The following is a 14,809-nucleotide window of genomic DNA, read 5'->3' as shown; positions in this document are numbered from 1 at the left end:
GAACATGCGTTATGATCACAGTCATGTGGTGCAAGCTCCTCGTATTCGCTTGGTTACCGAGCCCACCCGTCGCTGCAGCCTCAGCTACAAAGAAGCTGCTTCTTGCCATAGTGGCACGCATGCCATACAAAAGGGGCGGTGGGGAAGGGGCGGTGGGTTGGGTTTGTGCGTGATTGGGACTGAAGAGGGAAGGTGGGGGGGAAAAAAATCGAAATACTGTACCGATTGATCTGCAGAGCTTGTGACTGCCGCCTGTCAAGCATATTCAGAGAGATACAATAAATCTGCTAGATCCGCATAATGGGAAAGGATCACACTGGATCATCAAGCTTTTTCCTATCGCAGCTGTCGGTGGCGAAGCAATCTTCTTTTTGGGAATACTAAGAGCTTGCAGGAGCGTCACCAAATGCAAATAACTTCCTTCTGAACACCCGCAAAATAAATGACCTCTGCGAATGCTATATTTCATGGCCGTTATTGTGCTGAGATGTGGGATGTCCAAACTTTTTTTTTTTCCCCACCCGCTGCCACATACAGAACAATGGAAAGAGGGACTCTAAAAAATACATTTGGTACGCAACTTTCCTTTTGCATTAGCTGTATGGCTACTGCTGTGGAATTATTGGAATATATTTATTACATCTATTATTTACTTCTTGCCGTGGGACCAGAAGGGAACACCTTAACTCTCAGCCTCCTGTTTGGATTTTTTGGGGAATTTTCCCTTGAGGTGCTGCTCAATCTATCTTTAAAGAAAAAAAAAAGTATTGGTTATTAAACAGTTATTAATATTAGTGTGGTATCAACATTGTTTAACTGTAAAAAAAAAAAAACTTGTCATTTTCATTTCAATGAAAAATAGTTTACTATCTTGTTTTATAGTTAGTTCCCTAGAATTTTAAATAAAACAATAAAACAATTCAGTCTTGCAACATTTAACTATAGTTTTATTTTGTTAATTTAAAAAACAGTCGATCTTACAGTCTTTCACCATTTCAACATTTTCTCATAACCGCTTGATGTGTGTTGATTCAAATTTTGAGACTATGCGGGAACAAGGTTACAATAGTTAATTAAAAATAATTGTCACTTAAATTAAAAAAAACATTTTAGTGAACAAAAAAAAAACTATATATATATATATATATATATATATATATACACACACACACACACACACACACACACATATTGTAACTAACTAAAACTAACCAATTATAGTCCAAAAGGTCCTTTACTTTCATCTAGGTCAGTTAATTTCACACACGAGTTTTCGGGTTTGATTTTATTTTGGTATTACCTTGCATCGTATGGAAGAAGGAGCGTCTAACATTGATTTGGAAATTGCAGTTTATTTTATTATGTCTTACTTTGTGACCTTTTGTTATCATCTTGCACTTGAAAAATACACCATAAAGATTTTTTAGAAAACTAAAACCGATACTAAAACTAATAAAACCGATATTAAAACAAACCATTTTTGAAAAAAAAAAAAAAACGAAATGGGGAAAAAAAAATAAGAATAATGAAAAATTCATAGCAACCGTAACTCTGTGTGGGAGGCCAACAAAAACGTGCAATTGGTTGCAAATGGTCCACCGGGCGGACTTTACACTCCCTCCTGGCTGAGATCCTGCCGCAGTCCTTCTGCTCTTTCTTATCTTAAATTCATCTCAGAGAATGACTTTTTTGTTTTGTTTTGTTTTTGTTTAGCAACACATCGATTCGAGCAGTTTTATTTATAGCAGACCAGTGCTACATCTAAGACCCCCACTCAAGTGCAGAGATTAGAGCGTGTGTGCTTGCAGAAGGAGCAGCTGATCACCCACCTCGGCGTGGTGCTCCTGGTTCTGTTGAAGGACCTCAATGACTAACTCCGCCAAGCGAATGGTTTCCTCCAGCTTTTTTGCAGGGGTGACTAAGCGGCCTACATTCTCTGAGAAGAAAAAAAAAGTGATTAGGGCGAGGGAAGGGTGGTTAGTCAAGTATGGAACAGAATTTCAAGTCAAAAGGTGTTGGGGGGGATTGTTCTGTGACTATGATTTTTTTTTTAAAAGACCTTTTTAGGATAATAAACTAAGCGCTTGCGCTGTGATAGTTATTCCAAATGACAGGTCCTTCCCACTTTCAGTGCACGTAAAGGGCTGCAGGACATAAAGCAAAATGTGATGTTGACAGGCTGTCAGGCAGATGTTAAGTCGACACGCAGGTGGAAGTGCAATTTCACACACACACACACACACACACACGCGGGCGCGCGCGCACACACACACAAAATGCACACAGAACGGCTGCATTGATGTAGCATCTGTATTTGGAGCTGCTTTTGATAACTAGCCATGAAAATTGAAGAGGAAAAAAAAACAGTATTGGTATCACTCAACCTAGACTGTATAAGGAATCATGGAAATCGGTCTATCCAAAGATCAATATTTATTTTATCTTCTCCATGGAAGCACTTGCTCACCTACCCTGGTTGTTTTTTACATGTTGCCAACACTTCCAAATCAGATGCTTATTCATTGCTAGGTGGATGGCATGACAACAGTGAAATGATGCACATCATTTTGAATGGTCACATGTAACTCCAATGAAAACACACACGCACACACACGCACACACACGACTACTACTGTCGTATTTGTAAATGGCCCTATCAGAATATCTGGTTGCGGGAAATTGCTTGTTATTTACAGTACGATGATCAAGTGGGTATGCACAGCTACGTACATCGAGACCTAATGTATATCCGAGACCAAGTTCAAACATTTCAGATCGTCTTCATGACATGAACCCTTTCGGGGACAGCGGTTACTACAGTGGACAGCTTATCATGTTATCAGGTTACAGGTTATCATTACTGGTGCATGAAAGGGTTAAAATGCAAAAATTAACAAATCGAATCTAGTAAAATGACACAAATTATATTTGTTGTGCTTACACTGAAAATAACACTGTCAACAAAAACTAAGGATTTGGAAAATACTTCACTGCCTTAATACTAGTTGTTGTTATTTTATTTTATTTTATGTTTGCATTATTCTAAGCGGAAGTATTGTATGGAATGCACTAGTAGTAGTAAAATGGCATTTAAAGTCATTTCATGGCGAATTGAGTTTGAGTGTTCCTTTGTTAAAAAAAAAAAGAAATAAAAGATGCTACTTAACTACACTACATGCATATTGCACAGTATGTTCTCAGTTCTTATAAGATACTTTATGGAAGATGTGCTACATACAGTATAAATGAACCACTCATGGCATGCATGCATATATTTTGTGTGTATTATTCAGTATACCGTATAAAGAATGTGTTTGAGGACATGAGTGGCATCCTGCGTATGTGTAATTAAATGTATGGCATGTACAGTATTCAGTGTTTGTGTGTGTATACGCTGTATATGTATAAGTACATGTATTTGCATGTGCACAGGGAAGAAAAATAGTGTGTTGAATTCACTCAATTTTATTTGGTTAGAGGGGTGAAGAAAAAAAATCATCTGGATGCAGATCATTTTTTGAAGTGGATGTATGGCCTACTGGAAAAGAAAATCACAGTCAATTGAATCCAGATGATTTTATTCATTCATGTAACCACATGGCATCATAAAATTGAGTAACTTCAACAAAGTTTTTTCAGAGTACACCGTATCTGCTCTACAGTGGACTCCCACATACTCGCGGTTAGGCACCTGCGGTCTTGCATATTCCCAGATTAATTTTTTTCCAATAAGTATATATATATTTTTTTCTTCCTTATTTCTCTCAATTTTTCATTGAAAATTTAATTTTATTTGCATTTTTTTTCCAAATGCATTTCATTTATAGGCGGATTTTTGTTATTCGCTGACTGGCCTGTCCATATCCCCTGTAGATAACGGTGGGGGTCCACTGTATGTGTACCATATGTGAAGTTAAGATGATTATGTGTTTTACATATCAAACATTTACAGATACAGGTCTATACATGTGTATGTACATATGTGTGTGTGTGTCTAAACCAGAAACTAAACATGAGTTCACCTGGATCCTTCTGATCCTTCTGACCTTTCTCAACTTGAGCACGAAAAGGGGGAAAGAGAAGATAAAGAGATGTTTAGCATTGGAGCGCCTTTGAAGGGAACATGGGGAATGTTTAAAGATGCTCTTGGCCCTCATCTGGTAATGGGGTGTGGGGGGAGGGGGGGGGGCTCGGCTCCAGCAAGAGAGGGTCTAGGCAACCGACATGTCACAAACACATAATCAAAACAGACACGCTGTAATGGAACGCGACCTGTGAATGACAAAAGTGGTAAGATGCTTGTTAACAAAACAGACAAAAAGCTCAGGAAGACGGACAGACATCTGGCAGCATCAGACAGGACACACTGATCGACTGGCCAAAGGTCAAATTAGGACAAACCAACGTTGAAAGCGCTTCCGTTGAAAACAGCCTATCATGTCCTCCCATAAGGACTATCCCAGTTGTCACAAGCCTACCTGTTGGGCACCGAACATCACTGACAAATGATCAGACCACATGACTGGAGGAGATATGTCAGCAAATGTAAAAATGCATTCAAGTCAAAGGAATGTGCATTGAAACCAAAAGAAGCTCATAGACCAGACTGCTCATTCATATCCACCCCAAGCACCTGGTTCTAATTATAACAAAACGGACCCCGGCTGATTCTGTGGTGCTGCTCGGATCTCCCGACTGCTTCTTTGGACACTCAGTCTCACACATAACGGCACAGATATTTTAAAAAATAATAAATAATAAGCATGGAAAGAAATAGGGGAAGCCAAGCGGGGTATGAGATGAGAGAAGGGTTTTGGATGAAGGTACTCACGGATGGTTAAATCCATCACTTGAGACGCCAAGCAGAAGACAGGGTGCTCAAACATTTCCCACTTTTTCCCTACAAAAAAAAAAGGTTCGGGGCATGCAAGAGGCTGGAGTCAGACGAGGGAACGCTGGAAGCTGATGGGAGGATGGCTGTCTGGGTGAGACTGGGAGTCAAATGTTCTTGGGGTAATTGTAAAGGGGGGAAGAAAAAGAGGCGCCTCACGAGGACAGCCGGAGGTCAGTTGACAGAGCAGAGTAAGATAGTAAGGCGGTCTCCTTAATATCTTTTTAGCACGCTGAGCAGTTCTTTTCGAGGCATAAAGCAGCATCGGTGCACACTGGTGTAGTGAGGGCTGATGGCAGGCAGCGCAAGGCAAGCAGGCGACTGGGGGCTCCTATTTTGTTGGGCTGTTGCCGGAGGTGGCAAGACTACTCGCACTATGTACTTTAGTAGAAGCACAAACACTTGTGTTGAAAGAAAAAATAAAAAGGACTGGTGGAAACAGAATTACTGTTTTCAAGTCCTGCTCTTTTTCCCATCAAGACATATTTCAACAGATCAACAAACGACCAAATAACAACTGATTAAATAAAAAGTAGTTTTGAAATTAGCCCTGCGCAGGTTTTTATTTCTGACGAGTTGGCTGGTCTCATATTGTGCTCTAGAGTATAGTGTGGTGTAAGATAGGAGGACCAAGTAGCCAGGCTCTCCAAAAGGTCTCACTTTGTTTCTATTTCACGTGTGCATTTACTGTATTTGAAAATAGAATATTTGCAAGTAAACGTGTTACTGGTCTCATTTCTGATCGAATGTTTCAACACGCTGTGGCATAGTACTGCCTCAAGTTTTACTTTGTGCCTCGCCACCAGTCCTGTGGTACTGTTGGTATGAATATCTGAAGATTAGCAGCGGTTGGAATCGCTTGCGAGGTTAACCGCTACTCTCATCTACTACGATCTTATTTTCAGATTCTCAGACCCGCACAAATGTATGAAGATTGCCACGCCTTGTGGCCAGGACATTTTGCCGCTTTATAGCGTTACAGTCCAGCGACACAGCAGACGTGCGAGTCAAAAGTCCTCTGTAAATTCGTCCATTGGAGTGTAAGATGCGAAAAAGACGTGATGAGCTTAGCTTAGCTAGCTTACTTAGCTTGTAGCAGACGTGTGCACATTTTCAGCATGACGTCTCTGATCTATAACTGCTTCAAACAACAAAGTCTACGCAGGAAAAGTGATTAAGATTGCACGACTGTCTGTGTCTTATGTGTTGTGTTGTGTTATTTTGACTTCAAGATGGCGCCGCGAGAGTGGCTGCATTTCCAGCAGCTCCTACACTTTCTTCTTCTACTTCTTCCTTTCATAACTTTGCTGCTGTGAATTGGGAATGTTTCCATGCGAAACTAATAAAGGTTTTCTCGTCTTATCTTATTAGCGATTAGCCAACTGCAAGACTAAAACATCGATATAGAGTAGTGCATTTGATTTATTTGGTTCAACTGCTGATAGCTGGCTCAGCTTTTATGCTATCCCGGGTTCCCATTACTTGACTTACATTGTAAAATACATCTAAATTAAAGTACAGACCTGGAATAAAAAAAAAAATCTACTTAAGGGATGTAACAAAATTACTGCCCTTATCTTTGTCTAATTCTCTTTCCCCAGTGCCCGAGTGAAACCTTGGACGTCAGATTCATCCATTTATTTTCGATAGCACTTATTGGCATACGGGGAGAGAAACCCCTCACAAGTTTTACTGTCGTGTCACTGCCTGTATTTTCAATCACTGTACATGCCAATCATGAATCGCATCACCACTTGTTTGCTGGTCTTGCCACTTGGTTGCTTATTTCTTCAACCACAAGCACCCAACGCCCGCTGCCACACACTTACGCCAGTGTCATTGCTGTTCTATGCCAAGCAAAGTACCCGCGAGTGGATCAAGATGACGTCTCAAAGCACATGCAAGGTGGCGGATGCTGGCTTGTCGCCCATCAATCCCAGTATCCCCGTTGCTTGGGAAGCCACTTTACTAAACGTCACCCCGATAGAGCGTAAAGCAACCGCGTGGGAGAGGAGAAGTAAGCAGAGTCGACAGGGAGGACAGCGGGAGACAGAGGTGACAGGAGAGCTGCTGGTGTTTTGAGGGAGCGGGGGTGTTAAGGGGAGCTTGAAGGGAGTTTGGGGGTGGGAGAGGGGGTGCTGTTAGTAGAGGCTACAGCAGTGGGAGAGTCCTTTGGGAGCGGTGACTCAGAGAGGACCACCACCAAGTCCACATTGTCGAGGAGTCGCCACAACGACAGATCAGCTTGGACAGATTTCAGGGCTTTTTTTTTTTTTTTTTTGTGGGAGTTGAATGCATTTTTACTCACACACACCTCTACACAAAGGGCAAGTTGAGCTACAGAACAGCACAGAGCTAAAGTGGGCCCTGAAACAAAGGAGAGAGTTATTGCACTGAGAGACGGCGAGCGAGAGACACATCATCTCGGACAAAAGAAGGCGTCAAGACAAGTGAAGTCTCTGGTTGTCTTTTCTTGCTCATGTTAACCGCTGACAAGCAGGCTGCGTTTTCAGTGCACTTTGTCTCGGTACAGAAATAGTTAGGGCCCGACCGACATGGATTTTATGAGACAGAATCCGATTCCAATAATCGGCAGAATAAAATACAATCGTCCATTTAATAAAAAAGTGTCTCAGGAATAAAATAATTTCTTTTCTTTCAAAGATAAGAATTATAGGCAGAACATTTGACTCTTTTTCAATAATTTGTCCTGTCGTATTTATTTTACTTTACAACAAAATACAAACTAGACCAAACTCTACCGCTTTTTTTTCTTTTTTGATAGAATGTCATATTCGAGAGAGAGAGAGAGAGAGAGAGAGAGAGAGAGAGAGAGGGTGAATACATTTTAAAAATCTGCAAAAGTCGGAGGATTAAATGAACCAGCCCATCGGGTTGGGCCGGACAAGAACAACATATTAAACAAACTGTTGGCACAAAGAAAAAAGCTTTTGGTGCAGATCTAGATAAAAGTGCGTATTCCGCATCCCGACATCAAGTTCCACACATGCAATTTCAGCTTATTAAACAAGCCCTGAGCAACTGTGATGTCATTTTCAGTCGATAACAACTGGCAAAATGGGCGCACCCACGATGGACAAAAACAGGTTAATTTTACTGCTTATTCCACAAGCGCAATATTAATCAGAATGCCGTGTTTAGATTAGTGCGGCTGCATAACACATATTTCTGTAAAAAAATAAAATAAATCACCTCCCCTTTAATGCCAAAATTGAGCCACATATGTTTGAATTGGGTAACTATGAATATCGCGCAAATTCGAACTAGAAGTACGAAGCCATTTGAATTCACTGTGTGATCAAAAACAATTCTTTCAATTAAACATGCCATTCTGGATACATCATTTATTGTCATATTCTAACCAAAGAGAAGTTATTTTGGTTACCTTCAATTTTAGCATAGTCTTTAATCCGTTGGTAGTTGAGGTTAGCAGCCTGCTCCAAACATCTGCGGATGACCCCTTTAACTTCTTCTGGAGGGACCGGTGTCACAATGTCCTTCATCAGCACCTGAGCATCAAAATTAAAGAGAAGTATGTGACCTGCTCATGTCTGTTCAGTAGGCATAATATCCACGTCAACACTCAGGGCATTTTTTGAGGTACACTTACATCATATAATGCAGGAGTGGGTAAAGTATTGGCTCAGGGGCCACAAACGACCTACTCCGTTCTTTTGCGTCGACTACCGAGCATTTACATCAGTGGTGTACCATTTGCGGCCCACCGTCTAGTTTCTAGTGGCCCTCAGCATATATAATTGGGTGCGGGTGTTGAAAAAGCAGGGGGAGGTGCGACACCCACGCCCCCCCATGGGTGTGACGCACCTGACAATTACCACGACTAATAAATTTGACTTAGTGAGCTTTTTTGGATGGGCAAAGAAATAATTTACGACTAAAATGGTAACATTTTTCTTTATAATGCCTTATGAGTTAAGATATTTCAGTGTCAGAAGCGTACCGGTAAATGTTTTCCTCCACTTGCTGTGTCTGTCAAAAAAAGATCGGTTTGCTTTATCACCTTTAATAGGGGTTAAAAAAAAAAACACAAACATTACTGGAATAATTAGTAAATTGCTTGATTGTTTTAGTTGTGTTTAACCCTTTCAGGGACAGCAGTTACTACAGTGGACAGCTTATCATATTATTAGGTTACAGGGTGCATGGAAGGGTTAACAAAGTTAGAAAATAACAAAATGGCCCTTGCACCCTTCGATTTTTCTGTATTTGGCCCTCGAAGCAAAACATTTGGAAACCCCTGATTTACATTATCAACAGTCTTGTAATATTAGTTGCATTTATTTATAGTATTCCCTAAAATTTTGCAGTTTGAACATTAACACTGTTTTTAGCCGTGGGGGAAATACAAAAAAAATCTTTAAAAAAATAATCAATTCCAGTTCTTCAAGATTAAATGCAAATGTATTGAATTTAAAAGTTAAATACAACTGATCTGTACTTTGATTTTTTTCATTACCACTAGAGGGAGTCCGTGTACCACGACTGGTACAAGAGGCAGCGTGAGAATTAATGAGATGAATCCGGCATCATTGTGTTGAGTGTCTAATTCAGATTGTGCAAGTGCATCTAATGTTGTAGCTGTTAAGTAGTCCACATCAATTGAAACGAGTATTTCAAATGTGTACAAACCCTCTCCAGCAAAGATAACGTGGCCTTCAGTGCACCTTCCGGACGGCCAAAGGGGAAACAATATCTACACGGAGCGGATAAGAAAAGATGTTCATATCGATTTGTAAGTGGAGTAAAGTGCAACGTGTGTTTGAGCGTGCGGGTCACCTGAAATTTACAATCTGGTTTTCCAAGATGACACGCAACCGCTCTTTGATGTCTTCAAATCGCTCCTTCTCGTCCACTTTGACGGTGCTCAGCCCGTCTGGCCTGTGAGGACCACACAAACACATTTGAAGGGGCAAAAGACCAAACTGTGACTTCACTTCAGCGAACATTTCAAACGTGATAATCAGAGAAGTATAATATGACACTTACTTAGTTGCAATTAAGGAATTTCTTGGATAAATTGTATTTGTCAGGATAGTTTTAAAGCAACATACTTTTTATTTTTATTTGAGTACTTTTGCTACAGTCGGATCTTGGATCTATTGGGATCATTTTATTTTTAAAATAAACTTCGCTGATAATGTCGGGCAATGTCTGACATGGCACATTCTTTTTTTTTTTTTTGTCGATTTGACCATCATGCTCTCATTTAAAGAATAAATAAAAGATGTTACTCACTAGTTCAGTACTTGAATTATTTTTTCCCCACAGAATAATAAATCTTACACACGTACTTACTTGGAGGGCTACTTTTTAGTTTTACATTTGTACAATACTCTTACTGGAGTATGACTCCACGCAACTCTGATGACAATGTCTCACCTGTTGGACTCTTGAGAGACTTTGGAATCCTTTCTCTTTCTAAACTTGAATATGTGGTGTGCTCGTTTAGAGCCAGTGTCAGGATTTGGCCTTTGGGAGCTCTTTGGGCTCATTAGGGCCTCGTAGCCCAGCGGCCCCCAGTAACTGCGGCCCTCTCTGACTTTAATGGACGCATGGGAGGATGAATAATATGGACAGTAAGAAACTACGGCAACAGAGGACAGAAAGAAAAGAACACAAAGAAAAAACAAGGAAACACGTGGAGATATGCAAATGGTTAACAACACAAATTTAAAGCAAATGCATTTCGAGATCTGTCATGTGTTTCCTGTGGGCTATTTTTAGGACTAAATCCCTCCGCCAGCCCCTCTCCAATTGGAGGTGATTGTCTGACGTCATGGAATCCATCCATCCATTTTCCGATCCGCTTTATCCTCACAAGGGTTGCGGGGCGTGCTGGAGCCTATCCCAGCTGTCATCAGGCATCCTGAACCGGTTGCCAGCCAATCGCAGGGCACACACAGACGAACAACCATCCGCGCTCACACTCATACCTAGGGACAATTTCAAGTCCTGCCATGCATGTTTTTGCAATGTGGGAGGAAACTGGAGTTCCCAGAGAAAACCCATACAGGCACGGTTAGAACATGCAAAAGCCACACAGGAAGGCCGGAGCCGGAATCGAACCCTGCACCTCTGTACTATGAGGCTGACGAGCTGACCACTGGTCCACCGAGCCACCGTCATGGAATCGCCACTCTCTAATAGTGCATTTTTAAAATTGTGGCAGCTTGGACATCCCCTGTTGCAACACGCCGCCTCTTAACATATACAAAATGAATGGATTTGCTGATGGTATGCTGCGGCATGCTAAGTGCAGTGTGAAAAGGGCTTTATGGAGAGATGCTTGACTTATATCCTACAAAAAGGAAGTTTTTCACACCACAAATGTGTTAAAATAACCGACAAAAAACACATAACAGTCCTGTATATCGCCAAGGCATGAATCAAAATAGAAGGACATTAAAATCAAACAACACATAAAAAATAAGAGATGTATAAAGACATAAAATAACTGATGCAGTGAATGTTTTCCCCATTCCTGTGGTACAACTGGTGAACAACTAATGTATTTTTTTTGTTTGTTTTTTTTAAATCAAACTGTGTGCCTGTAAAGCAATGGAACATAAAAAAAAGTGGTTTGTGCACACCTGTTCCCGTGCACGTGGGAGGCACAAAACGCAAAGCTGTAGTGCAGAAGAGTGGGGTCAATAATGGTGCCACTCTCCGCCCGCTCCAGCAGGTCGCGCAGGTAACACAAATGCCTGTGGCAACCTCGGACGCCGTTCCTGGCACAGTATTCGTCCAAGACAAACACCTGGCCCGGGCTGAACCATCCCTGCACGGCACAAACGGCGGTCAGTAACTCGCGCCACAACCCCCGGAAATCAATTCGGCGAGGTGCTCACCAGGCAGCAGAAGGTGTCGTTGAGCCTGTGGTCCAAGGTGAGCCGCTGCACCATCTCAAAAAGCGAGGCGTGGTCAAAGCTACAGGGGTTAGCCGAGATAAACTCATCCATGCCATGTTTCTGAGCTCTGTCAGCATCTATCCAGCCAACAGCACAGGAAGAAGCACACGGTTGAGAGGAGAGGATGTCAGTGAAGCGCTAAGTCTTAGTCATAACACAGAAACATCAGGGAATATCTGAATTGTTCTTGCTGGTGAAGGGGTGGGTGGTTCTTCTAAGGGCAAATTATAAAACATTAACAGCTTACATTGTCAACTTGCATTGTGTCAGACAGCGTAAAGAGATCTGACGTTATCGGTGGGGGAGCTCAAGCTACGCTAAGAGCGACAGGCGCTTCCATTGTGTGTGCATGCATGTGTCTTTGCAGTGTCACAGTCCCTGGTGGTTTGCGAGGCGTCCTTAAAAAAATATTTCTGTCAATGTCGTCAATAGATTCTGCCATTCCTAATCATTGTTTGTCACCCAGTTGTGTGCTACAAGCGCTATAGACTTTGCTTGATCAAATCTGGATGCCGCAGAGAAAGCGGCATGGTTGTAGTTTTGCTATCAATCTCTTCAGTGTCAAAGTCAATGAGGAGATTGTTTGAGGAAAAGTGAAAGAACGTGGCGGATGATCGAGTATTAAACCTTTCATTGAAATCCTGTCACATTCCTTGTGCTCAAAGATCTGCGAAAGGTCACAACACAACATTCGGTGTACTTGCACAATATCATGTGTTGAGATACAAAAGCTGTATTAAAAACAATTTTAAAAAGGTATTCTACAGAAATACTCATCAGCAATATTACTTTTGCAATGTCTGAGCAGTGGATCGAGAACTTTATTTTCAATTTTCTCCGTTCGAGTCACTGCATCATCCAAGGAGCAGTCCACTCTCGAATGAAAACAATGAAAAAGTCATTCTGTTTATTGTGAATTTCTTGGAAGGGTTGAAGTCGGCAATTAAAAAGTGGGTGGAAAAACAAAGAAAACAATGTGTGAGCAATTTCCACAGAATCTTGTGCGCATGGGCCGAGAGCGAAGCCATTATATTATGGTACGTATTGTTGTCATTTCTCATTTGTGAGCATTGTGGCGGGGGGGGGGGGGGGGGGGGGGCGTTTTTGGTTATCCTTAATTTCTCAGGATACTTTCATCTCCAGTCAGTCTTGAGGATTGCGGGTGCGTCGCAGCCTATCCCGGCTGACTTTGAGTGAGAGACGGAGCGCACCTTCTACTGGTCATCAATGAACCTCATGTGCATGTTGAGCCCCTCAGGGGGACAAAAATATGCAATCGCCACATCAGCGGGATCGGCTGAGATTCATAAGCGCAACCTAAAAAAAATTTGGAGTCACCCCTGCTAACTGATCAATGGATTGAGGAAGCAACCAAATTATGCATCGGAAAACCCCACAAAATCATGTGGGCATGGGCCAAGAAAGATTTTTTTTCCAATTTTGTCGGCATTACGTATACGGTTCTTGGATCTGATCTCATGAAATTGTGCAAGTGCACTGAATGAAGTGGTTGTGAGCTCAAATAGGTGATGTGGTCGTGTCCTCTGTGTGAGTGACAGGTGTCAGGTCCGTGACACACAGACAAGGTGATGATGGCTCGGGAGGGGCGTGGGGTTGAATGCGTTGGCCTGATTTGGGGGGGCTGGGCCAGGCCTGGAGAGAGAGCGCAGGTGACATCTGTCAACCTCCGGGTGGGAAAGGCTGATGGGGGACAGGGTGCAATATGGGCAATCTGCATTCTGAGGCACTCTCTAACCAGGGAGACTACAGAAGGTTACGGTTAGCCTCTAATCTGAGAAAAACCTGCAAGGCGGCAAGCCAAAATGTGCACGAGGACGTTAAGAGCGTTAGGACAAGTGAACTCATGTGGAAAGGAGAGGACGAATGGAGTGTGACGACACAAAGTGAAGATGGAGGACACTGACAGAAGTTAGGATTGAAAAGACAACCAGGAAGTGGACAATAAGACAAAAGAGAGGGGGTGGGGGGAAAGGAAGACCACAAGGAGAGAGTTGCCCGTGGCCCAGTTACCAAGAGGCCATATCGCAGCATGTTGGGCGAGTGCGACAACATTCCCAAGTGTGAGCAGAAGGCACCTGGCCTTTCTGTCCTTTGTTTCGAGTAAGCGAGGACATCACGAGTAAGTGCGATGGGCTCGCTCGACACCGCGGCACAATTCCAGCTCGCAAAGAGTAACGGCAACAGTATAAGAGAGTATGTTCGCAATAAAACGAGCACATGCTTGGAGAAGGAGCCGTGAGAAATTTGAAACGTCATGCAGTCCCGCGTTCAGGTTTGCGATTTTGAATTGCGTTTCCTCTCTTTTTGGAATTCTCTTTTTCTCTCTCTACGCATTTGCAAGTTGACAATACTTGAATGTGGTGCGCTGTGTTCATGGTCATCTACCGAGCAGACTAACAGGCATGTCACGACCAAAGAAGTCTAACAAGGGTAGCATTTCGGTGCAAGAATGGGTAAATAGCATGAAGCCAACATAGGCAGAACTCTACCATTCTCTGGGAGATGGGGAGTGGGGTGGGGTGGGGTTGGGGTGGGGGGTGGGCTGAATGGAACCTCTTGTTTTGACAGAAACTAACAGACACACGATAGAAGTGTCCTCCTATTCAGGCAAACCAAATGCTATTTGGGATCTCGGCTTTCTGGAGGTGGACCACTGGAATTGCCTTAACGTCTATAGGCCCGTCTCCTGCGGGAGGAGTGGGGAGAAGGGGAAGGGGTATAGGGGGGTGGGGTGGGGGGGTTCCGGAGTATTTCATCGTAAGAAGGGGCGGCGTTAGCTACTCCTTGTCTTTGGCATTCAGAATACTCCGCATACATATTTGCCAACTCTCGTCAAGGCAAGGTGAAGCAAAACATCAACATCTATACAAGCAAATTGAGCCCTCTATAGTAAAGCACGACAGCAATTTCACACATTGACTCCACTCCCTAGCGTACATCAAATGAA

The 14,809-nt window shown here is 42.5% G+C and overlaps 1 protein-coding gene across 8 annotated transcripts in view; it reads right to left on the bottom strand.

Moving 5' to 3' along the window:
• Positions 1–14,809, bottom strand: part of cadpsb (Ca2+-dependent activator protein for secretion b) — a 70,921-nt gene that overhangs the window by 14,483 nt on the left and 41,629 nt on the right. For 2 of the 8 annotated variants that reach the window (XM_086116902.1, XM_086116898.1), the window contains exons 12-19: positions 11,782–11,918; positions 11,524–11,711; positions 9,710–9,811; positions 9,563–9,626; positions 8,298–8,421; positions 4,023–4,055; positions 1,830–1,936; positions 223–252 (exon numbers count right to left, since the gene is read on the bottom strand). In XM_086116902.1, coding sequence (XP_085973028.1) covers positions 223–252; positions 1,830–1,936; positions 4,023–4,055; positions 8,298–8,421; positions 9,563–9,626; positions 9,710–9,811; positions 11,524–11,711; positions 11,782–11,918 — 785 coding nt within the window. Of the gene's footprint in view, positions 1–222; positions 253–1,829; positions 1,937–4,022; positions 4,056–8,297; positions 8,422–9,562; positions 9,627–9,709; positions 9,812–10,312; positions 10,469–11,523; positions 11,712–11,781; positions 11,919–14,809 lie in introns of all 8 variants that reach the window. The other 6 variants (XM_086116903.1, XM_086116899.1, XM_086116904.1 and 3 more) reach the window with 4 other exon arrangements.

The sequence above is a fragment of the Hippocampus guttulatus genome, chromosome 8, assembly GCF_054856545.1.
Source record: "Hippocampus guttulatus isolate MCC_2025c chromosome 8, RoL_Hgut_1.0, whole genome shotgun sequence".
Taxonomy (NCBI): Eukaryota; Metazoa; Chordata; class Actinopteri; order Syngnathiformes; family Syngnathidae; genus Hippocampus; species Hippocampus guttulatus.
This window is presented reverse-complemented; position numbering and strand designations above follow the sequence as displayed.